The sequence below is a fragment of the Schistocerca americana genome, chromosome 7, assembly GCF_021461395.2.
Source record: "Schistocerca americana isolate TAMUIC-IGC-003095 chromosome 7, iqSchAmer2.1, whole genome shotgun sequence".
Classification (NCBI taxonomy): domain Eukaryota; kingdom Metazoa; phylum Arthropoda; class Insecta; order Orthoptera; family Acrididae; genus Schistocerca; species Schistocerca americana.
Window position 1 is genome coordinate 489544119 of NC_060125.1, and position 26723 is coordinate 489570841.

The following is a 26723-nucleotide window of genomic DNA, read 5'->3' on the forward strand; positions in this document are numbered from 1 at the left end:
ATTGCATTTTCAAATTTGGGCTAATGTTTGGGCACAGTTTTATGTTAGTGTCTGCTGGAAACTGTTATTTATTGACTAGGTTAGAAATTGAGGGTTTTTTTTCATTTTGTTGTTTCTGTTGGTCCATTTTTCTTTCAATCACAAGTTATGTTTGCGGTTTTTTCCAAGATACTTAAATTGTAGAACTATGTTGATTTTGTAATAGCTTGTGAAGATTTTATGTATGCACAGGGGTTTCGCAGGTATGAGCTCAATTTTCTTGAAGGAAGCAATTTTTTCAGAGACTGTTGATATGGTCATAAACTCCTTCTTCCATATCAAGAGCTAAAAGAGATAAATCATCCACAAACCCCTAGCAGTTTGTTCTTATTGGGAGTTTAATCCCATTTTGATTTCCAATAAATCTTTGTGAGCCAATAGAGGGCTACATTAAAAGCAGTGGGGATCATTTATCAGCTTGTCTGGGACCATTTTTCATTATGAAAGCTTTTGAGATATCTTTCCCAAACTTTGCCCTGGAATTTGTGTTGGTTAAAGTTAATCTGATAATTTTTATTAGCTTTGGATGGAGACTATTTGATCTGAGGATTTTTTTAAATGTGGTCTATGGATACTATCATATGCTTTTTGAAATCTATAAATCAAATAATGAGTTGTTTGTTTCTGTACTTGTATTCCCTTATTAGTTTCAAACAGAGAGTTTGGTCTGAGCAGCTTCTGTGGGCGAAATCCTCCTTCGTATCCTCCCAAGTTGTGCTTCCAGAGTGCATCAGATTCCTGCACGGATTAGATCTTTGGTAGATGCTTTGTAATTTTTTAGTTCTCTGATTTCCTACCTCATTGATGGCTGTAGATCAGTTAGATCAGGGGTGGTTAAAATGAATGGTTTCCATATTTACTTGACATGTTTCTAGTGGCTCATCACAGTTTAGAAGTTTGTGTAATGTGTCTGTGAGGATCTCTAAAGCTTATTGGTTACTGTGTGTAAACTTTCCTGATTTATTTCTCAGCATTAATATTGAGGTTCCTATTTTTTAACCTATCTCTTGAAATTTTGTAATGATCTTCTATTTGATTGGCCTTGAAATCTTCTTCTGTGATTTCTAAGATGTTCATAAGATGTTTAGATTTTGTTTGTCTCATGATATCATGGGTGGTTTTCTTTTGTTTTATTAGTTTTAAATTTGATTCTTCTGACTCTTGGGCTTGATGGTTTACCCAAGCTTGATGTCTTTTCTCCACTACCTGGTTGCATTCTTCATGTCACCAATCATGTTTCTTCGCGGGATTTATTGGAGTTATTCTTATGCTATAAATTTTAATTTGACACTCAATTCTTTTTGTGATTTGATGTTGATAGACTCTTCCGCAAATTTTTTGTGGAGGTTTCTTCCTAAACCACTTAATTTTATCATCACAACATAGTGGCAGACCATGTATTTATTGCACTTCAGACTTTGTTGTTGTAGATTTCATGATGGCGAAATTTATGAATGCAGACATGGTCTAGCTGCCATTCCCAAATCCTGAAGTTGAAATGTTTCCAGTTTTTCAGTTATCAGGTTTCCTTTTAAAGCACTGATTTTGATATAAGTTTGTGGATGGTTGGTTTGCTTATGACCAGGTTATTTTCTAATGATACTCAGTACAGTACCTTTTATCTTGTCCCAGTTGTGCACTGAAGTCACCACGGAAAATTTTAATGTTTGCTTTTATTCAGGTTTGCTCCAGGAGTTTCCATAATTTTTGTGTTTCTTCTCTCTCCTGTAAGCTGTTATTTATCTGGTTGATGAAAGCGTGTGCACTGATAATTATATAAGTCTTATTTGCAAATTTTAAAGTTAAGTTTATGAGAAGGAAAGTTGCTACTCACCACATAGCGAAGATGCTGAGTTGCAGACAGGCACAACAAAAAGACTCTCACAATTAAAGCTTTTGGCCATGGGCCTTCATCAATAATAGGTACACACACACACACACACACACACACACACACACACACACACACACACACACACGACTGCAGTCTCAGGCAATTGAAACCAGTGTGGTTTCAGTTGCTTGAGACTACAGTCGTGTGTGTGAGTTTCAAAGCTTTAATTGTGAGTCTTTTTGTTGTGCCTACCTGCGACTCAGCATCTCCGCTATATGGTGAGTAGCAATTTTCCTTCTCATAATATTATTACATTCCCCTGGATTTTTCATTGTTAAAGTTAAGTTTGCAAGTCTTGGTGACTGAGATTTAAATTCTATAGTCAAATCATAATAAATTAACTCTACCATGGAGTAGCAGTTATTGTGTAGATATGATTTCAGTTTTTGTTTAAAGATAAATTTGTTATCTGTTAAATTCTCTACATTACTGAGTAGATGGTCAAAGATTTTTATGGCTGAATGCCTCATTCCTTTCTGTGCCACATCAAGGCTGAGAGAAGGATAGTGTAAGTCATTTATCCCTCCAGTTATGGATATTACTTATGTTTCTGAACTTGTAATCAACAGTTCTCAACAAACTTCATAAACGTCTAAATCTATTGTTGTCAGTATGCCCAGTTATTTAAAGAGGTTCTGGAAAGAACACCACATATTATCCTTGTTACCTACTTCTTTGTAACAAACACTTTCCTTGTTGTGACAAACAGCACAAACAAACATTGATTTTTGAATCTTTTTTATTTGATACAACATACAGCAGCACAACATACAGTAAAATGAAACTGGCCAGAGGTGATGCAAAGTCAGCAGCATAACAATATCCAAATCTTGAAGGCTTCACAATAGTTAATAGTTGTCAACACTGTGTAAACTGAGTGGGAGGCCCACATTGTCCTGGATAATAGACAAGCATAGACATCACTGGCATTGGCAATGTTATTTTTGAGTCAGCACACACAGCTGGTGTTGTAGACTCACTTTGGATGTTGATGGTTTAGCCTCTGGTGTCAACCCTACATCCCTAGCTAGCAAGCATTAGCTCTGTACATGGGTAACATCTGTGGTGTGTTGGCACAATAAGTTGCTCGTGCAACCAGTGGAGACTACTATTATGGAGCGAGGCAGACAGTGAAAGGTAGACCGGTCCAGTGCTACATGGAGAGTGAGGTGGGTGACCTCCATCTCTTCTGCAATTGTTCCTGATAGCTCTGGTTACAGGAGCTCCTAGTGTGCTGGCACCTGAATGTAAGGCTGAGAGTGACCCGACCAGCTGTGGTTTCATCAGGTGGGCAAGGGAGAAATGCAGATGAGGCTGTGAGCACCGGGGGCAGTGGCATGATGTCAATCCTGGATGGCAGCAACTCCTCTGGTGCACCCTCAGGAGACGTCCTGCTTGTTGTAACTCAATCCAGAGCATTGATCTGTCCCTCAGTGGGGAATCCAGCAGTGAGGCAATATTCGCCCGTTCTGGCTATGGTGACGTGGAACAACTAAGAGTGAAATTGGGGATTGGGGGAGGGTGGGTGGAGGAGGTTGGGGGACAGGGAGCTCAAGTTGAGTTCTTCTTCTGCTGGAAGGCAGGAGAATGAGATGTGGTGGTAGGATTGAGGAGAAAAAGACTGCAGGCACATTTGAACAGTTGGAACTGGTTCTGGTACTGGGTGATGGTCCAGTCTTTGCTATGAAGTGTCAAAACTCAATGCCCCATTGCAGATGAATGGTGACTGGAAACCACCAATCTTTTCGACCAAACCCCTGGGCCCAAACCCACATGCCAGCCTGAATCTCAGAGAGGAGGGAGGAACTGGGGGTTGGGTGTTGGCAGTAGTACATGTGGGAGAGAATGGGGTTGACAGCAATGTGAGAGCACTGATGGGCTCTTGTCAACCTGTGTGAACTTAAAATAAAATGTCATGGTATCTTCTGTGGAAGCATCTTGGATATACCTCTTTATCTGTTATTTGAATATCTGAATGAACCTCTCTACCTCTCCATCTGAATTGGGTTAGAAAGGAGGCTAGTAGATGTGCTACACTCCATTTTAGTGCAGAAATTCTCAGAGTCCTTCAGCCAAAATTACGGACCTTTTACGGTCACTGATGTCTATGTCAGGCCTTCAGTAGTGAAAATCTTCAACAGTGCCATCACCATGTATTCTGCCATGGTTATATTGAAGTTAACCTGAAAAAAGCATTAGTGATGATGAGCCATGCGTTATTCAGGAATGGGCCTGCAAGATTGAGATGCACTTATTCCCAAGGCTTGGTGGGTGCTGGCCTAGGTGAAAAAACCTGTCATGTGCCCACCTGCTGTTCCACACATCTGTTGCTAATGGACTAGGCCTGCTCAATGCCTGGCCAGTAAGCAGGACACTGAGTGAACAGCTTTGTCCTGGAAACGTCCCAATGCCCTCAGGCACAGTTGTAAGATCTGTTGTCGTAAGACTGGTGGAATCACTAGATACAGTGCAGTGTTATCTGTGAGTGAAAGGATAACACTGTTGACTAGAAGTAAATGGTGTCACAGGCCATAGTAGTGCCAAAGAGGAATAAACCATTGCCTGGACAATTGCTCCAGTCACCCCCTCAAGATGAAGGCGTGAACTTGTGTAAGAATGGTATCCACCTCTGGCAGTGGCAATGTGGGTTCGTCTAATTAGAAAGCTGTCCACAGCCAGTTGAGTATCATCATCCAGGAAGAAATAAACAATTTCCTCTTGATTGAACTTGTGGTCCAGCCTCAGCAGTAGGTGAGAAAGAACATCTGCATTTGCATGCTGGGAAGTGCTTCTGAAATGGGTTTCATTGGTATATTTTGAGAGGAACAATGCCCAACACTGGAACCAGTGACTAGTACAATCTGAGACATGAACTGTTGGTTTGAACAGTGAGATCAATGGTTCATGGTCTCTGACCAGGTGGAACTTGATGCCAGAAAGAAAGAGATAAAATTTCTTCAAAGTGAACATATTTGCAGTGCTTCTTCCTCAATTTGGGAGTCTTTCATTTGAGCAGAGGCGAGGGTTTTTGAAGTGTATGCAGTGGTGTGCTCTGAACCATCAGTCTCTTGCTGAGCGTGGACAGCTCCCATCTTGTAGTCTGACATTTCTGTTGTAATCACTACCTGCTTCCCAGGTTGGAAAGGCGTTAGAGGAGGTGTTGAGAGTAGACCTTGTTTGAGCTCTGTGAATGCCTTTTCACACACAGATGACAATGTGAAAACCACTCCTTTCCTACACAAGTGTGTAATGATGAGCTATCCGAGATGCCACAGGAATGAATTTTCCATAGTATGGAATTTTCATCAGAAATGCTTGGAACTTCATGAGGTTCACTGTCTGAGGCATGGATGCAATCGCTTTGACATGTTCCTGCATTGGTAAGATACCTTCATGAGAAAGTACATGGCCTAAATACTCCACTGAAGGCTGAAAACTCATGTTTGCTGAGATTCCACTTTAATCCTGCCTCCTGCAGAACAAAAAAGAGTGGCTTCAGGTTCATTAATTGCTGCTCTTTAAATGTCTCGTGATTGTGATGTCATCCAAATAGATAATGCACACATACAAAGCAGCTGTTCGAGTAACCTCTGGAAAATTGCCATGACAAGGGAACCCCAGAAGCCAACTGTTTATATTTGTGTAAAATGTGCAGCTGTATGTTAATCGTTAATATCTTATGTGAAAATTGGTCTAATGAGAGCTGTAAGTATACTTCAGTGAGGTCAGTTTTGGAGAAGTCTCCATTTGCCAGCTTTGCCTATAATTCCTCAGGCTTTGGAATGGGGTACATGTCCAAGTCAGCATGAGCATTCACCATGACCACAAAGTCCTTGCAGAGTCTGAGTTTTCTGGATGGTTTCCTAATGAACATCTATGATAAAGGTTGTGTCACATTCAATTCCTGCAACCTACCTAATTTGTCCTTGAACTGGCTATGGAGTTCCAGTGGAACTGTTCTAGGACAAAAAAATTGAGCCCATGCCATAGGTTTCAATGAAATGTGAGGCTTGAAATTTTTTGCTTTTCCCAGCTAGAAGAAATAATGACCAGAGAATTCGGTACTGAGCATGTCCAATAGTTGATAAGGAACATTCTCAGAGACCAAACTGACTCATTGATGGAAAATCCAAAACACATAAATGTGTCCATGCCAAAGACATTCTAAGTATCAGTACTGTTGATGATTAAGAAAGTTACGTCCCTGGTCACATTTTGTAATAGTTTTCATGGTAAATTGACCTTACTGTGGACTGGGTTACTTGCAATAACTGGTAGAGTCAGTGCGGGCACCCCTAATTGTAAATATGTTTGAAAATTGAGGAGACTTATGGTAGAACCCATGCCACCCTGAAAGTCTTCCAGCCAACTGCCCAAAGTGAAATGTGTAGTTTACCCGTGAAATTAATTAAGTGGTGTTTAAATACTTCTTGTTTTGTTGCAATAAATAATGCCTTGAATATTTTACATTTTATCAAATAAAATGACATACTTTTGCACATTTTTTAGAAGATGCACATAAACAAATTGTAAGAGAACTGAATTTCACATTCTGAAACATGGTAATGTCTCTGTAGCAAGTAAATGTTCACATAAAACTAAATTCCAGTGTTTAAACTTGCACATAAAAATTCTTCCTCTAAATTACCTACCTGTTTGCTAGCAGGATTGTGATTACTGGCGATTGTAAAATCATCTTTTTTGTCTATTTCTTGAGCTATATCACTGTCATCTTCATCCATCCACTGATTAACAATTTGATCTAGCTTAGGATTGTTAAAACTGCCTTGTTCCTGTGAACACATTTTGCACTATACTGAAGTAAATCAGCATGTGATTCATGAGGTGCAGAACTCGTGTCAATAACTCATGTCAACAACAACAAAAAAGAAGGGGTTAATGCAACCAACAACTAAACATTGCTGGCCACTGTGGCTGAGTGGTTCTAGGCACTTCAGCCCGGAACCGCACGGCTGCTACACTCACAGCTTCGAATCTTGCCTTGGGCATGGATGTGTGTGGTGTGTGGCACCAAGCTACTACCACCTCTTCCCAACAATGAGTACATGGTTCACTACACAACACTTTGGTACTGACATCGAACTTCACACTGGTATAAACCAGTGGTTTCAATCACAGGTGACAGGTTTCTACAGAGACTGCATTGAAAAACTTGTGCCTCCATGTGATAAGTACCTCAGTTTGAATGATGATTATGTAAAAAAAAGCCAAGGTATCACTAAAATGTATATAATGAAATTTGTTAATTTTTTATTTCAAAACATCTGTTACTTTCTGGATAGCCCTCAAACAATAACATGAAATTTCCCAGAGGCAATACAAAATTGTTAGCATAAAAAAGTCCAAATCTTGAAGGTTCCACAATAGTTAACATTGAGAGCATGGTGTAGATTCAGAAAGAGACTCATCTTAACCTAGACATAGAGAAGTGTGGACATGACTGGTGTTGGCAGTGCTAGTTTTGAGTTGGTGTGTGCAGCTGCTGTTGTAAACTCACATTGGAGGCTGTTGGTGGGGCCTCTGATTTCAGTCACCACATCCGTGGCTAGTGAGCCTTAGCTCATTGCATGGAGTAATGTCTGTCACGTGCTGGTGCGACAAGTTGCTCATGCAACAAGTGTAGCGTACTGATCTCAAGTGAGGCAGACGGTGACAGATTTACCACATTCTTGTTCGCTGACAGATTAACCCAGAATATGATTACTAAAGATACTGATGAATGAAAATTGGGAAGATAAGTCAACATTTTGACATTTTCATCTGTGAAATATGACACTGTCCATAACACGTAAGTGGCAGAATGTACCGAATGTGCTGAAACAGATATCTTCTTCAATCATTTGCTGAATATTAATTTCATTTTCTTCTGTAGAGGTTCATCCCCTAGAGACTTTCATTCATGTCTGAATTCACTGAACTTAAGAAAACTAGTCATGGAAGAAGGGAGAATCTCAAATTGCAAACACTCAATGAGAAAGAATCTCCAACTGCAACTGTTCCTTTGACAATTCAACAGGAGACAACTGTCTACAGAGAGAAAATGAAGCTCTTCTTGTATGAACAACGCCCACTATTTGACATTTTACTGGCTATCCAGATGTTGAAATTAAGAAATGGCTTCTTCAGAGCAACTGATGACTGTGAACACTAAACTCAGCCTGAAGATCACATCTGGAGGGAACTATCAGAACAACTAGCCCCCTACTATCACAAAACTGGGAAGTCTGGAAGTCTCTTATAGATTACAGACAGGAACTCAGGATCTAATGTAAATGTTCTGAAAACCAGATCAAAGCATTGTCTAAGCTGTGAAATTATGATGAGCTCCAGATGACACAACACATGTATTCCTGCGGTGATTGACCAACCCAGTGCAGGCTCAAGGACCTTGTGTCAGCAAGTCCCAGTGCAGTTCATGTTGCCCAATTTTTGCAAAATTTCTCTAGTTTTTGCTATTTTGTAATTTGCGTTTTACGTATAAGCAGCCTAATTGAAGAAGCACAATATTCCCATTGTTCATAATTCCTTGTTTTTCTTTTAATTTGTGTTCTGATGCTTGTGACACAAACTTTAAAAAAATGCTGCCATTTTCTATTTCCTAAGACTTAAGTGAAGTTTATTGAGCTATTTTGCCAAATATCAAGATTACTTTCTTTTTTTTCTCCTAGTATATCATTATTATCCTCTGTGAATAAAAAAAAAAATCAGTCTAACTTGTGGCCAGTCTTCTTTACAGATTGTATTATTTGACCCATAATTATATGAAACAGAAGTTGTACAAAACACTTCTTTGAGAGGTACAGCTGTAATATTTTGTAAACAATTTTCTTTTGGTTGAACAGGGTCTGTAGCCACTATGGTAGCTGTGAAGGCTTTACAGAATCTCTTCGAAATACACAAAATTGGGGTCTTTTTAACACCAATTCAGCCATAGCTTGCTGGTAGCTGAAAATGTGCTTTGAGAATAGCAGAGCAACAGTACTGACTGCATGAAACAAGTTTAGACAGTTTGGTGAGCCAGGACTCAATTGTGAATACATGCGCTTTTTGGGCAATGTGTTACCCAAGCACATTCAAAGAGAAACTCAAAACTTCAATCTGTCACAGACTTCTCGGCACTCTTTATGGTAGTCTGTGAGGTGTATGTGGGTAATCCAACTGTTGGTGCACTGCCCACAAATGGCAGGTATCTAACATCAAGTAATGGTCTGTCTGGCTGACAACTTTAACTTGTCTCGTAGGATCTACTCAGTGTATAGTCCACAAAAGAACAGAATTTAACATCAGATTAGCAATAATCACCATTTTTTATTTATGGCCTGCTGAATAAGTAACAATGTCATTCATTACTACCGAACTGTAAAGGAATGGAATTTTAAGATGCATATTCATATATGTACAGCGTAACATGTGTAGTTTAATACTGATTGTATATTCATATCTCCGTTGTTAGATAAAATGCATTCTGAATGTTGCGGTAGATGTTACTGGCTACTGACTATACCAGTTGCTTAATATGTGTAACTGGTGCCAAGAAAATGTATTGTGGGTTAAATTACTCTGTCAAGTATAATGCATTTTTTGAAAGAGCTTTCGACATTTTCAGGTATTACACCGGCCCCGTTCAACTAGTACCTTTGGGCTGCGATATGAATACACAGTGCCATTGGACAAGTTAGCAATGGTGAAGGAATATGTCTGGGCATACTCAGAATGGTCAGAATGTACAAAAAGTTGTGGCGGTGGAACGCAAACGTCAGTGCCAGAGTGTCGTGAAAAATCTAAAGGTCCAGTTGAAGACTCCAGGTGCATTCAGGAGCATAAACCAGCAAATTTAACAAGATCTTGCAATGACCAATTATGCCCAACGAGGTAGGTATTATGCTTGCATGTGCACTATTTAAAAATTACCTTTTGTAAATGTAAATTAATTCCACATTTAATTTTGAGGTAAATGATTGCTTAACATAAAGGGAAGATTGAAATGTGGTAACACACGTCTGTAGTTAAAACTGTCAAGTATATTACTTCATAAATTCACAACTTACATCATTTTTTTATGCTCCTTTATTGCTTGCAGCCTAAAGACTTAAGTTAAGTAGGAATATTTTCAGTGGTTACTCACTTAATGATGATACTGGGCTGCATAAAGCCATCCAGTGAACTGAACAAATTGGCATTGTGGTTAGCTTCTGGACTCTACTTCTCAGCTATAATCTGCTTGCCACCTTGTGGTTCTTGGTATTTCATGTTATGAAACATTTCTCCTGCTTACTTTTGCATTCACAAATGTTGTTGGGGAAGTACTACTGTTGGTAATCCTCTGTGTGAGTTCAAACTGCTCTGATTTTTCTGTTCTGGTCATTTTGTGAGGTACATTTTGTAGGAAGTAATATGTTGCCATATATTTGGTAAGAAGTAAATGTGTTGCTTGACTCTTAGAATTTTGTTATATGCATGTGCCCATTGACACTTCTTGAAAATTAGAAAGAACTGTGTGTTGTTACAAACACTTGGAATGCTTTGTTGCTCCAGTGATTTACATAATTCATCTTGCAGTCTACAAATGGGTTCCTCTAACCCCAGAAACCTCCATGTGCTTGCCTCACGTATTTTGATACCTGAGTAATGTAGTGCATGCCAGACCTATTATCAGTGCAGCACATTTCTCCATGGAGGTCAAGAAATTTGCATCTGAGATCTATCCTCAAGCATCAGGAGATGAAGCTGGAAATTGTGATCTGTGCTGCCACTCGTTGTATAATTTTGACAGTGTCAGGATGGTATTCATGCTGACATCTCTGACATACTAGAAGTGTTCCAGAATTTAGATGTTCTGTAAGTATACAGCCACATGCACTGAACTAGTGATCACATAACCACTCGTAAGAAGTTATTATACAGTTAGTTAACTAATTGATAAGGAAGACAGTACCTTAGCTTAGGGAATTTCAGACAAAAGAAGGGAGAAGATACAGATTTTTTTTGGGAGAGGTGTGTGTGAGAGACCAGGGAGTAGATATGTAATGAACTTAACTATCTAATTATGAATTAATTTGAAGATTAGAAGAATCCAACAGCAAAACTGTTTGTTCATTGTTTGATTTCTAAGGGTGATTTAAGCCCAGTAATTTTACACTGCATTTATACAAGAGTGTGAGGCTGGCAACAGCTCGCACACATTAATCATTTGGTAAGACTATTATTACCCTGTACGGTAAAAATGAAAGAAATAGTATGGATTATGACTGTGACAAAAGCAACAATGATTTTGATAGTTCTACAGTGTCACAAAGGAAAGGAGACTGCTTACATTATTAAGGATCCATCTGTCATAACATCTTTGTGCCTGGCTGTTTATTCTACCTTGAGCTACTGAGCAAGACAGCATAGTGGTTAGTACACTGTACTTGCATTCTGGAGGACAATGGTTCAAACCTGTGTCCAACCATCCTGTTTTAGGTTTTCTTTGATTTCCCTAAATCATTTCAGGAAAATGCCAGGATGGTTCCCTTGAAATGGCATGGCTGAGTACCTTCCCCATCCTTCCATTATCTTATCGGACCAATGTCCGCCCCGGTAGCTGAGTGGTCAGCGTGGCAGACTGTAAAACCTAAGGGCCCAGGTTCGATTCCCGGCTGGGTCGGAAATTTTCTCCGCTCAGGGACTGGGTGTTGTGTTGTCCTAATCATCATCATTTCATCCCCATCAATGCGCAGGTCGCCGAAGTGGCGTCAAATCGAAAGACCTGCACCAGGCGAACGATCTACCCAGCGGGAGGCCCTAGCCACACGACATTTGACATTTCCATCGGACCAATGACCTCACTGATTGGTCATCTCCCCCATATCAACCAACCAACCAATCAACCTTGAACTGCTTCCTTACTATTTAGAAGTTTCATCATAGTTGAACAGCTTAATTTCAGTGAATGAACAGTTTTTTGAAAGTTATGCTCTGCTGTTTGTCAGGAACAAAAATAAAAGAGCTCTTATGCATCCTCACAAAATTCAACATAGAGAAATGTTTGGAGAAGTGAAAACAAATGTTGATATGTCTGGACTCATTTGTGTCCCACTTTTAATGTGATCATGAGTTACTGAATATATTTGATAAGAACACAGATTTGTAGTGCAAGTCTCATTTCTTTTGTGCCAGGCCTGACATGAAATTTTCTGGTGAGGATAAGAATATGTCTTTAGTACACCTGCTTATCCACCACCTCTGAATTAATTGATTCTGATGAATGTTTTCCATGATAAGAACATGGCAATAGGTGTAAAACAAAGCATACACCCATAGATAGACAGATTTCAAATGAAAAACATTTGGTTGTCAAGAGGAAAATGTGTGAAGCCATCAATGACTGCTGTGGCAGAATCTTATCAAAAGATATCATGCAAAACACGAAGAAATTCTGGTTGTATGTAAATGCTGTCAGTGGCACTGGAGCTAGTCTCTAGACACTCATGGATGACACAGGAACTGAAACGGGGGTTATCAAGGCAATAACAAAAATAGTGAACACATTTTTGAAGTTTTCCTTTACTAAATAAGATACTTACGTACTGCTCCAGTTTACTTCTCACACCAAAAGATGTAGATATTAGTGTCAGTGGCATTGGGAAACAGCTAAAATCATTAAAATTAAATAAGACTCCAGGACCTGATAAGATTCTTATCAGATTCTATGCAGAATTTGCAGCACCCATTGTAAACATTATGTACCGTATATCCTTTGAACAAAATCAGTGCCCACTGATTGGAAAAAACATGGCTGACACTCTTCTAACAAAAGTAATAGGGTAACAAAAGTGATCCACAAAACTGCCATCCAATCTTACTAATGTTCATATATTTTAGGACCCTAGAACAAACACTGGTCAACCAGAACATTATGACTACTGACCCACTGTCGATACAAACCTGTTCAAGCGATAGCAGCGTCACCTGCCGAGGAATGACTGCTAGTCAGACAAATGCACATTGCTTGTAGTATCAGTGTGTGTGCTGTCTGTGTGTCAAATTCAGAAGGTGTGAGATCTATCTGAGTTTGACCGTGGGCAAATTGTGATGGCCTGTTGGCTCAGTAGGACTTTTTGGGTGTTTGAAGAGTGCTGTGGTGAGTGTCTTGAACATGTGGCAAAGCCAAGGTGAAACCAAGTCCATACGTTGTAGATTTGGGTGGCTATGACTCATTACAGATGTCTAATGTTGTATGCTGGGCAGACTGCTAAAACAGGACAGGTGGCACACTATGGTGGAACTAACATCAGCTTTAATGCTGAGCAGAGTACAAGTGTGTCTCAACACACAGTGCACCGAGCACTCCTAACAATGGGCAGCCGATGACCCATGTGTTAACATGACATCAGCAACTATGACTGAAATGGGCACATGGCCATTGGCACTTGACATCGGTGCAGTGTCAGAGCATTGCATGGTCTGATGAATAATAATGCTTTCTTCCTCATGCCAGTGGGAGGATGCAGATCCGTCATCTTCCAGGGGAACAGCTCCTTGACACCTGTGGGGTGGAGACAAGCTGGTGGAGGCTCCATTATGCCCCGTGGAACATTCACATGGGCGCATCCATGGGTCCAGTGAAGCTCATGCAAGGCACCATGATGGCCAAGGAGTATGGTACACTGATTGCAGACCATGTACACCCCTTAATGACAATCATGTTTGCTGACGGCACTGTCATTCTTCAGCAAGAGAATGTGCCATATCGCAAGGCCAGAAGTGCTATAGAGTGCCTTGAGAAACACAATGGCAAGTTCCATTTGATGTGATGGTCCCCCAACTCACCAGATCTGAACCTGACCGAACATGTTTGGGATGTGATTGAACATGATGTCAGAGTTCTCCGGAATTAATGGGAATTAGGTGACTTGTGTGAGCACTCCAGCAACCTACCAAGGAATCATTGCTTCCATGGCATAACATATTGCCACTGTTTTCCATGCCAAAGGTAGACATACCGGCTATTAGGTAGGGGGTCATAGTATTCTGGCTGATCAGTGCATTCCGAGCTCAAACATAATGAGGTGGCTTGACAGAATGACCCTCTCCATACCTATCAACATAGATTCTGAAAACATCTATCATGCAAAAACCAGCTTGCACTTTTCTCATATTAATAGTGGCCTCAAACATTTTGCAGATGATGAAGCTATCTGTAATGAAATACTGTCCAAAAAGAAATTGCACAAATATCAGTATGGTCTGGATAAGATTTCAAAGTAGTTTAAAGATTAGCAACTTGCTTTAAATGTACATAAATGTAAAATTATGCACTTCAAAATCAAAAACAGGTAGCATCCTACGACTATAATATAAGTGATTCACAATTAGAATCAGTAAAGTCATGCAAATACCTGTGTGTAACATTTGTGGGGATATGACATGGGACAATCAAGTATGCCCAGTATTAGGGAAGACAGGTGACTTATAAATCACTTGTGTATCCCATCTTAGAATATTGCCAAAGTGTGTGGGATGCATATGAAACTGGACTAACAGATGATATTGAACATATACAAAGAAGAACAGCACAAATGGTCACAGGTTTGTTTCCTTCAGAGGAAAGTGTCACTGAAATGTTGAAGGACCTGAACTGGCAGACTCTTGAAGATAGACACAAATTATTCCACATAAACCTTCTTACAAAGTTTCAAGAATGGTTATTAAGTGAAGAATCTACAGACGTTCTGCAGCCCCCTAGGTATGACTTTTGTAAGGAGAGTGAAGACAAAATTAGACTACTGGTAATTATAACATGTACAGAGGCATTTAAGCAGTCATTCTTCCCATGATCCATAGATTATTGGAATGGGAATAAACCCTAAAATGTGGTAACATGCTAAGTACTCTATGCCATGCATATCACAGTGGTTTGCAGACTGTGTATGTAAATGAATTTTGTTACATTTTCCACTCATGTTACTGACATTATCATAGCTTTGGCCTCTAAAGACTTTTATGTTGAGACAACTTTCTTTTACAAATTCTGACTTGCTGAGGTTAAGTGGTAAAAACTATGTCCTTCGATGCCTAAGAGATAAATATTTCAACAGGTCCAGGAGCTAAAAAAAATTGTACTTTAAAAGTCAGCTGATTAAGGTTTGCTAAATCCAGCGATGAATTTAATGAGATTAATTCCACCATTTATTTTATTACACTTATTGGCTCCAGTAGTAGCAATAATTCTTCACTCACATCTTTCGATAGATATAAGGTATTATCAAAAAGAAACAGGAATTTTTCTTTTTCTTAAAGAATCTTTATTTATTCATCAACATCAACTTTGTCCCCTTCAGAGTATTACCCAGGACTTTTTCCTAATCTTGGAAACACTTGTGGAACACACTTCACATTATGATGTTCAGTTCCCTCACCGACTCTATGTTTATCTCATGAACGGTGGCGAAACCATGTCCTTTCATGGTTGCCACAGTTCTTGTCATCTTCCTTGGATTGCTTCATTCAAGTGGCGCATAACTTCCATGTAGTATTCCTTGTTGACCATACAACCAGAAGGAAGGAACTCTTGATGCACTGTCCCATTGTAATCACAGAAAACAGTGAGAACAACCTTCACATGTGATCAAACTTTTCGAATTTTTTTTTTATCTCGGCTCCTCAGGTAGCTTCCTTTGTAACAATTGGGTTTTGTTTTCATTGTCATACCTATCTACTCACTTTTCATCACCTGGTTTACCTTCTTCTTGACCCCCTTTTAAACAGTTATACCACTTGTAAACTCCTGTCTTACTCACAACAGATTTTCCAAAATCCACAGTTAACATGTCTGTGGTGTTGCCCTTTATTCCATTTTTCAAGCAAATTTAATGCAAATTCTTTGATCCATCTTTTTAGAAAGTAAAAATTTGCTGAGCACTGAAAACGTGTAACATTTTTGACTGTCAACAGTAAACTAAGTATTGAAAACAGTGGAAAATGCAAACATACGTCATGAACATATTTACCAAAAAGATAAAAAAAATTGAAAATTGGATGTATGAGACCTGTGAAATTAAAAAATTCCCATTACTTTTTTATCACACCTCATACAAAGAATGTACAGTACATGCTTGTGTTCAGAGGAGAAAAGACGAAAATTGACAAATAATTCTAGAAGTTAAAGATAATTACAATTTTGCAGAAAACCAACAGCTTCACCACCTCCATGTGAAGCAAGACAGCATTCTGACAAAAATTTAACTTCTACTTTATGCTGTAGTACTTCTCACCAGTATTGTTCTTCTCTTTTAACCTCTTTGAAAAGTTCAGAATCAATACACTCACCCTTCTGATTCAGAATTGACAATACAACCATGTTTTTCTTGGGCACCATACTGTCTTTATTTCTGATTAGACAAACATTTCCATTTTTGCTGTTGTTAAAATCTTCTTTGATAAAGCTTTAAAAATACTACATAATCCTACTCACACAATCCTAAATAATATTATTATTAACAGCTGAAAACTGCCCAGAAAATTAGGCAGTGACACTGTGAGTCCTCCAACAGCGCAGGGCCCATAGCATGCGGTGCATATCCTAACTGCCTTATGGTACCAGGTTTTTACTTCTTTCAATTCTACTATATAGTTAGGCTTCCATACAAATAAGATATTCATAATAATGACAATTTGATAAACAAGTTTTTCATTTTCATGTTCTACAATAAACATGAAGTGAAAGTGATAAATGTGTAAAATATCTGTATATAAAACAAAAGTGTAACATTATTTGTGCTACTTAAAGTTTCTTTCAATTATTTTCTTGACCAGATGGTGGACTGGACCTTGGCATGTCTGCTCTGTATCATGTGGTGAAGGTGGAATTCGTAAGCGGCTAGTCTTCTGTGTAGAAGAGAAAATTCCAGGAGATGCAAACAGTCGAGATCAACGTAGGCCAGATTCTGACTGTGCACACCTGACTCGTCCACACAATCAGGAATCTTGTCCACAGATGCCACCCTGCATCGTAAAAGTGCAGCAGAGTATCACATCATCACAAAATTCCAGTATGCACAACGGCCCAAAACGAAATGGTACCAGGGGACGGAGGCCGTATTATGTTGGTGGCAGACGTCGGCCATCAGTGCCCAGCCCAAGGAATAATAATAATGATATGCGACGAAGAGGGTGGGCTGTCGGGGACTGGAGTGAGTGTTCTGTAACTTGTGGTATTGGTATCCATCGAAGGAAAGTTGTCTGCGGCCATCCAAGGGGAAAATGTGACCCGAAACAGAAACCTTATGAAACGAAGTCGTGCAATATGAATGCTTTCTGCCACCTTCACTGGATTACAGGTAATTAACTGTAATAGCTAAGATTCTTCCAGTTACATGAGCCACTTGAAACTAGATTTAAATTATTCATATTAAAATATGACTCACCAGCAATTTTTATTATTTTTAAGGCCCTTGGAGTCAATGCAGCAAAACATGTGGACGAGGACCGTCATACAAGAGAAGAGAAGTTCGCTGTGTGGATAAAAACACCAACAGACCAGCAGAAGGTTGTTTCCCAGTCAACAGGCCCCTTAGGAGGGAAGTCTGTCATCCATTGCCTCCTTGCCCAACCACCTCTCTTCATCCACCAAACACAACACCTGGCAGGCACAGAAGTAAGTAATAGCTGCTACTTTTAATATTCATTTTCTAGTTAGAAAAACATTATATTGGAACAGTAAGAGAACTTTCAGGCACATGATAAACACTTAATTGATACCTATTCCAAGTTTTTCTCGTTTATAGTTTAAGTATATTTGAAGTGACAGAAAACATGCCCCCGTTTAAGGATGATAAAACTGCTACTGACTATGTAAAATAAATGTACTGATCATCTGCTTAAGACTCTCAGTATTGAGCCCATGTTACTTTTAGAAGAACATTGGCTCACTAAGTAAATGTGGCATTGAAGTCGCATAAAGTTGAGACAGATGAAGGTTAGAGAGCTGTAATGTTCGATGACAGACTTCAGTCTTTAATTAATAGAATTTGTAGTAGTTTTGGAAGGTTAAAGAGTATATTGTTAGAGTTGCCAAACAAAGTGTAATGATCTGATGACAATATTGTTTCCTAATTAGATGAGTCATGTGATTTTGAATATACACATGCAAGTGTTTCCAGCTACGTATTATTCACATATAAACAAGTTCAGTACTCCACGTTACCTTTTTCTAAATATTTGTACAGGGATTATTTTCCTTCTTGGCATTATTTACCAGTAAAGCTGAGGGGAGAGGGTTCTGGTTGGCAATATTGTATAATAGTGTTGAAGAATATTTACTTTTTTCAGTATATTCCTTATTTAAATTTTTTTCCTTGTATCCACTGTATTATATAACCATGACTTTTCATTACGTGATGATACAAACTTTCAGTATGGCTATCAGATTACACAAAATGCTTTGCAGATATTTTACAAACCATTTTGGTGATATGCGTTGTTGAAAAATATTCCTCATCGAAGAGTTAACATTAATTATCCTGAGACTTTTCTTCAGCAGCCCTGCAATGTTGGTTGCTCCATGACAAACTTGCTATGACATAAAGTTGCCTGCTGGTGAACCCCAAACACTGCACACTGCCCAACACAAAACATTTATTTGTACTACCACACAAGATTTTATGCAAAAATGTGGCTGTACACATAATTTAAAGCACATTCCCAAACATAACATTAAAAAACAATCCCTTCACTCATTTGTAGCAACAAGGATACAGAAAACTTCAAGCTCTGACTATTGATTGAAAATCCCAAATTTAGCTACACAAAAATTCTGTATGGTCGCAAGAGAAATGATGCAAGAAGACCAGCAGAGAGAACAAAAGATATAATGGATGTTATAGACATGAGAACAATACTCTGTCATGAAAAAAGAGGTAACAAACACTAAAAGAGATTGTTTATTGCAGTTCCTGGATGATTTAGGTCACAAGAAGGAAGTTACAAATGAGATAACATCAATATCTGTTACAGATGCAGATAGCCTAGTTTATAGCATTCTACTCAAGATAGGTAAGGGAATGTTGCAAGAACTCTTTAAGAACAAGGTTAGTTATCTGAACTCTTAAGTACAATAAAATGCGTAAAGATGAAAAGTTCTGGCTCTCATAATTTCATTATTTCTCTATCAACTCCGAGAAACAGAAATCCCATCAGTCTTGGACGTTACCATAATATTTTTTATTCTAAAACTTAAAGCCAGATAATCTGCCCATGACATGAAAAGTCTCTATCAAATTTCATTGACAAGTATTGTGGCTAAAACAATAAGAATAATGCTAGATAATGGAATAAATCTTTTTCTTGAGAACAAAGGAATTTTATAAAAGAAAGAAGCAATTTTTCAGGACACAAAAAAATTTTGCAATTCACTGAACATTTTAAGAATGTGATGAAAAGAAGAGTGGTATTTAGTTTAAGTTTAATAAGAATCTGAACTATCTAGGGATGCACATAGACCTATAATTGAGCTGGAAAAGGCACACAGCATCTGCAGCTAACACAGCGAAGAGCACTTGAAGCACCTTAGGAGTTGCTCAGTTTCTGTTGCTGTACATAACTGAAGTACTTATATCAGGTGATGTACAGGGTGATTATAATGAGAGGTCCAGTTTCAAAATTCTGTAAAAAAAAAATTGCTCAAAAGGATGTCAAATATGAACAGAACCCTGTCTAGGTAGTGCCACATCGGAAGAGAAAAATTGGTTTTTAATTGACCTGAGATCAAAAACCATATAAAAAGAAATAGTGAAATCAGTTTTTCAATTTTTTGAGACTGGTGCAAGACATGTTCAGTATACTGACCACCGTTTTCTGCCACATGTTGAAATCAAGAAACAGCATTTGCAACAATAAATCGGAGTGTTTCAGGAGTCATGTTCAGAATGTGTTGCACAGTGTGTGTATTCAATTAAACTATGTTTGCAGTAGGAATGCTGGACACAGCCAGAAATTACACAGATTAAGATGAGGTGATTAGACCACTAGGCTTAGGGAAATTATGGCTGATAATTCTAGCATTTCTAAAATGCCTCTGCAGCAGCTGCTTCCCAGACTGCACAATGTGTGGAGGAGACCCACCTTACATAAAAATGATTCTACCCATACATCCACACTGTTGAATGGTTGGAATGATGATGGTGTGCAAAAGGCTCTCATAGCATTTGTCAGTGACAGTGCAAGAAACAGGACTTGCAGGACCCATCTCCTAAAAAATATGGCCATACAATAAACAATGCCATCAACCTGAAACACACAGTTCCCTTTGCAGAATGAAGTGGTACCAGTTGATGTGCGAGTGGATTTTCAGTTGCTAGTATTCTGCAGTTCTTAGGATTGACATGTTCTTGGAGGTGGAAATGGGCTCTGACTGTCCTCAGAATGTTCCATGACCATTCATTGTCCATGTCCATGTGAGCAAGAAGTTCTAGAACAAATATTTGTGTTACTGGCTGGTCAGCATGTAGCAACTCCTGAACATGGTTAATTTTGTATGATGGCCATGCAGCATGTATTGTAGAATTGCATGCACCATACTCAGAGGTATGTCTCATGTTACGGCGGTTCACCATGCACTGCATGTTTGCACACCACTGCTTAACCCCTCCTGTAATATAGTGGCCATATCTTGCTGATGTTGCATCAATTGTCTTCCTCCTCCTACCACACTGCACTCCAAAATATGTAGTCTTTTTGATTTTCATATCATTTACTCCAGACCCTTTACAGACATCGGACCAGTGCCTTTTTTCATACCCTTGAGTGTCTGGAACTTCTGCAGAGCTACTGGCACACCATCACCACTCTTGTAAAACAGCTTGTCCAGCAGTGTGTGAGCCTGCATTGAGACAGTCACAACGAGTGTGTCATATGAAAACTGAGGAACAGCTGTGTGCCCCCACGTCTTTTATTCTGACATTTAGAGTGTCATCTAGTGGTAGGATTTTTGTTATTTTTTTTTTATTTTTTTCCCTATAACATTTCCTCCTTATTTGATAATATCCCTTTTATATTTCTTGTCATTTTAAGCAGTGTTTTTTTTTACAACATTTTGAAACTGGAACTTTAATTATAATCACCCTGTATATCCATTAAAGTTGGTCCTACAATCAACCTATGCACATGGTTACTAGAGCAATTGAAGCAACACTATTTCCTGCCTTTTAGGTCTTTATAAATACTGCCTGAAAATTTTTTATCAAATTTTGTACAGTAAGGAAAATTCGTCAAATTGCCATCAGAGATCCATTGATTACCTCATAATGACATATGCGACTACTCTTTTTTTTCTCATTTGTTAATTAGCAAAAAAATGCAACATTATAAGGTGTCATCAAATGGGACATTGTGTTGGAAAGCCAAAACAATTATTTTTCACAAATGTTAAGAGAATTAAATAAATTAAAGTACATACAGAACTATCTGATCTTCCTGAACTCTGTATTTACATTGTTTCATCACTCTGTAGGACTGATTGCACTTCTCCTTATCAAATACACCCCAAACAATGTAGCTACGTCCTACATTAAAATTTTTGATTCATTCAGGTGAATTACAAGAACCACTTCCAAAGCCACCTTGACTCAAGGGTGCCACATTATGTTACTCCTCTGCGGATTATGAAAGATTAACTGCATTTGAGCTTCATCATAGTAGAATACTCATTGAGTTGTCTTAAAACACATTATTTCTCTGGAGTTGCTATGGAGAATGTCCATAAACACTTTTCTTCCATAAACAGGAAATATTGCACAAGCATAGTCACAATAACAACTGGGAACACCAAAGTCCATGTCAGTTTGTTATCAATAGGATACTGGCAGTGCTGAAGAAGGTAAAAGAAAATGCTTACTACAAAAGTCAATGTTAGCAGTCTATCTAGGGAGAATCAAAACATGTACCTGTAGATGTAGTGAAGCATTATAGTTGATCATAGTGCTGCAGTGAGAAAATTGACAAGCCCACCAGATGATGAACTGCCTGAGCAGTCCATAACATCAACTTACAAGCCATTTCTTGACTAAAGCATGCACAGGAGGTAGGATGCTACCATGCTCTATCACATGAGGTACTTGTTCCTTTGAAGAAGTACTGGTATGAATATGAACATGAGTACAACCTGTGTTGATATTGTGCTATCTACTTCCATGTTGCTAGCTGGAGGGATTCACAAGTCAGCTATAGTGTTATCCTGTGACAGAGATCCCAAATTATTCCCTGATAAAGAGGAACAGTACAGATGAAATTGACCTTGTCGGGACCAAAGGCATTAAGTGCTGGGGATCAGAGTTTACTTATCAAGAATCCTATTTTCTGTTAAAGTGTGCTCTGTTGGTTCCTCCATCTCAAAGTTGTGTGTAATTTCTTAGAGCAGCAGGAATTGTGGTTCTTTAGCAATGGAAGAAATTTCTTCCTCAGTTAAGGAGGTTCCCAGTTTTGGAGCAATTGGCATGGATATGCCTTCTGCATACAGACTATAAGTAGTGGATGAGTGAATCTCATGGCTGCATACAATGTCCTGTTCTTCCAGGAATGGGCACAATGGCTGCTGTTGTCATTACACTCATTGTTCTTGTTGCTGTAAATAGAATTATTGCTGACATAGTTTGCATCAAAAGAACCACTGCTTTTATTCACATATTAGCTATCGTTATTCTTCTTTTGCTGTCAACTCTTGATGTCACAGGCTTAGTGATTTTACTGTTTGATGAGAGGCCCCAATTTGGTACGAGATTGTACATCATGCATCCTTGTTATTCTGTCACTTTTACTGGGATTCAGTCAAGTCTCTTGTCAAAAGTGTGCCTATTTCATATTGGCACCAGCACTCCTCCTCACCTTAATTGATTCATTCGATGCATGTTGGCAACTGTGTATGTAATAAACTTTGCTAACAGTTAATCTTTGCTGAAAGTACCTAAACAGTTTATTTGTTTTGTTGGTTTCTTGAATTTCTGAATATGAGGGTCTTTCAATAAATAATGCTCCAAATTTTTCTCACAGCCATTTTAAGATATATAAGAAAAATGCCAACTTAGGTATTTCAAATGTGATGTTTCTTCTGCTCGTGTGAAGTTTCGAACAATTCTGACTTATAGCAGTATCACAGTGTACCATCAAAATAGTATCTATGCAAGACACTCATTACAAGCAAAGTGGTGTTATTGAATCGTTGGTTGCGGAAAAAGAAACCATGGTGAACATTCATAAACATTTGTGTGCAGTGTATGGTAAGATGCAGTTGTAGGAGCACTGTTGGTCAAAGGGGAGAGAGAGAGAGAGAGAGAGAGAGAGAGAGAGAGAGCATCTGGAAGTGCAGAAACTAAGCTCCATGACTGGCCGCAATTGGGATGTCCTGTCACAGCCTCATCCATTACATAGCACATACGTGGTGCCCTAGAACTAGATCCCTTTGGGACACTTAAGAATCTCTATGTACCACACACTTTGATGATGATGGGATGCTCTGAAAATATGACTACAAGCACAGGGCAAGCATGTTGATTGATATTATCACCAAATTCTAACTTAATAATAAGTAAATTTGAGAAAAAAATTGTGGGGCATTGTTTATTGAACAACCCTGGTTGCTTCCACAATTTTGTTGCTGATATGTCTGCTTGTGTCTCTATAAGTGTGGATGGATATGTGTGTGTGTGCGAGTGTATACCCGTCCTTTTTCCCCCTAAGGTAAGTCTTTCCGCTTTCCCGGGATTGGAATGACTCCTTACCCTCTCCCTTAAAACCCACATCCTTTCGTCTTTCCCTCTCCTTCCCTCTTTCCTGACGATGCGGCCGTTGGTTGCGAAAGCTAGAATTTTGTGTGTATGTTTGTGTTTGTTTGTGTGTCTATCGACCTGCCAGCGCTTTCATTTGGTAAGTCACATAATCTTTGTTTTTAGATATGTTTGTATTGTTCCTTGTACGTTCTGTGCCTGGCCTAGATATTTCACTTCTCTCTGCAGGTCTTCTTCCCAGTGTAAAGTACAACTTTTTTTGGGTTGCCTAAAAGTTGCTGCTTATTATTCCCTGAGATTATGTTGTCAGAAACCGCAATGTGGGATAGACAATGTGATATTTGATAGAGAGCATTGGCAGATGGTAGATGTGCACAATGCCATATAATAATTGTTGATACTGGAAAAAAAAACCGAGTGGTTTATTGAGATTTCTGGAGTGTCTTATTCTTAGAAACAACCCAATTTTTCTTGTTCTTGTTCCTCCAGTGAAAGTGGGGTGCGGCAAGCATGAAAAATTCTAGAAGATGCTAATTGTTTGAATCTTATGGACTGCATTTGGGGTATTTGAAATTGTTGCTGCAATACACTGATTAACCTCTATGAAATTTTGATAGCTTGAGCAAATTGTCCTAGTGAAGGTTTTGCTAGTTTCAATGCTTTTTGGTCAAATTTTTCACCTGATTGATGAGTCTACGTACAGTTTTGCAGCACCCAGTTTACCGTACAAGCTTGCACTTTCTGATTAATCCTCTCAAATTTGCAGTCTGTACCATATCAGGCCATCAGAGATTTGTATGACACTGCTTGTATTTGAGTCTTTTAGAGACAGTCTGGTATTTTCATCTCATAGTGGTCACTGAATAACTATACAAGGGTGTGCTGAAAAGTAAAGCCTCTGGCTTTCATATGTGAAAACTCTTAAATTTTTAATAATAAAACAGACTTTATTAACATTTTACATCTTTATTCTTTGTATATACATATTTATTTCTCAACTATTATTAAAAGGATAGATTGCTACTCAGTGTAAAGAGATGGGTTGAGTTGCAGACAGGCACAATGAAAAGTCTGTAGTCTGGCTAGTCCGGCTAGAGATAGTGTTCATGTGTGCATGAGGTATCCCTGCTTATGTGAATGAGTGTGGGTTTTCCTTTCTTTTTGAAGAAGGCTTTGGCCAAAAGTTTAGTGTGTAACAGTCTTTTCAATGTGCCTTTCTACAACTTAGCGTGACTTCTTTACAGTGATTAGAAGTCTATCCTTTTCATAATTGTTGATATTCCAACCTGGACTCTATTGTTTTATTTATCTCAAGATAATCATCCTGGTAACGAACACATTTTTCACAACAAGAGACCAGTTTGTTCATACTGTCACTGTAGAACATTTGTCTTTGTTGATGGAGCCTCAACTTCACCTCTGTTTGCACTGTTTCACTATAAAAGTGAGGTCCTCGAAGGTGTTCCTTAGGTTTTGCAGACGTATGAAAATCAAATGGAACTGTATGGAGGATAATCAGTGACAGTGAACCTGAAGTGTCCGATTGTTGCAGATGTCACAGCACTCATGTGTTGTGGCATTGTCATGCTGAAGGAGATGGTGTTCCATATGTGGACGAACTCTTCAAATTTATGCTTTCTGTTTTCCGAGGGTCTCACAGTACATTGCAGAGCTTATGGTGGTGCCTCTGTTGAAATGTTGTTAAAATATGCCACACTCACCTGAGAGCTGTGTTGTGTTGGCAGAAGAGCCAACACCGTGTTACTAGAGGAGGCCGAAATGCATGCGTTTTAGCTCTTGCAGGCTGGCGTGAGGATGGAAGGACTATACTGACGTGAGGTCTGGGACATGACAAGGAATTAGAACTCAGAAAGTGGACGTAATTAGTTTGATATTTAATTTTAATCCATCAATGATGAACGTCGCTCTTGACGGTACATGATTCACAATATCAATATCAATAGTAACTGAGTACGGCACCTTGCTAGGTCGTAGCAAATGATGTAGCTAAAGGCTATGTTAAACTGTCGTCTCTGCAAATGAGAGCGTATGTAGACAGTGAACCATCGCTAGCAAAGTCGGCTGTACAACTGGGATGAGTGCTAGGTAGTCTCTCTAGACTAGACCTGCCGTGTGGCGGCGCTCGGTCTGCAATCACTGATAGTGGCGACATGTGGGTCTGACATATACTAACGGACCGCGGCCGATTTAAAGGCTACCATCTAGCAAGTGTAGTGTCTGGCGGTGACACCACAAGCTGTGTCTACGTTATCAACTGGGTTACTTTGTTTGCTGTTTGTGGTCATCCACTCTGAGCTCTGTCACACTCATTGATTTTAGCATGGCCATTTCCTTCATTACAAGCATGAACAACCCAACATCACACGTTAATGATGTTGATATAGTCATCACCACACACAACTTTCATTCTTCTGTGTATTTCAATTGGGGCTCATTTTTTGCAAAGGAGAAACTCAATTGCAGCAAGTTGTTTCTCATGCAACAACATAGTTATTCTACATACTGCCTTGTTAAATGTACCGTTCGTAGCACTCTAGTGTCAGAGGGTTGCAACTTGCTTCAGTGAAGCAGAAAAGTTGATTGAGTAATATGCATGACATGTAATACCTGAACTGAAATTAAGAACAGAATAAAAAATTCAGAGGCATTTACTTTTTAGCACACCCTTGTAATTCTGTAAATAGTAAGATTAGGGGATCAGGTGCCGAAGACTGTTTATTAAGAAAACAAATCAGTTCAGGCTTGGCTTGCATGATAAAGAATGTTTGCTGATGGTACCTTGAATGCTGCAAAGTGATGGTTGAGATATTAGCAATATTATGGCCATTCTTTTGTATTATTATTGAATGAGTGAAATGGTGGTGTCGGTGAGTGAAATGGTGGAGTTATTAGTGATGATGCCATGATCACTTGCCACAGAGTTGCTTCTTCCCTAGGTGCTGTCAAACAGTTTAGCAACAGCTCACTTTAGTATTGTAGACATGCATCTT

The 26723-nt window shown here is 38.9% G+C and overlaps 1 protein-coding gene across 1 annotated transcript in view; it reads left to right on the forward strand.

The window, feature by feature from the left end:
• The window catches only part of LOC124623036 (A disintegrin and metalloproteinase with thrombospondin motifs 7-like), a 280175-nt gene that overhangs the window by 217520 nt on the left and 35932 nt on the right, over positions 1 to 26723 (forward strand). The window contains exons 14-16 of the mRNA XM_047148829.1: positions 9561 to 9826; positions 16751 to 17274; positions 17385 to 17591. Coding sequence (XP_047004785.1) covers positions 9561 to 9826; positions 16751 to 17274; positions 17385 to 17591 — 997 coding nt within the window. The remainder of the gene's footprint in view (positions 1 to 9560; positions 9827 to 16750; positions 17275 to 17384; positions 17592 to 26723) is intronic.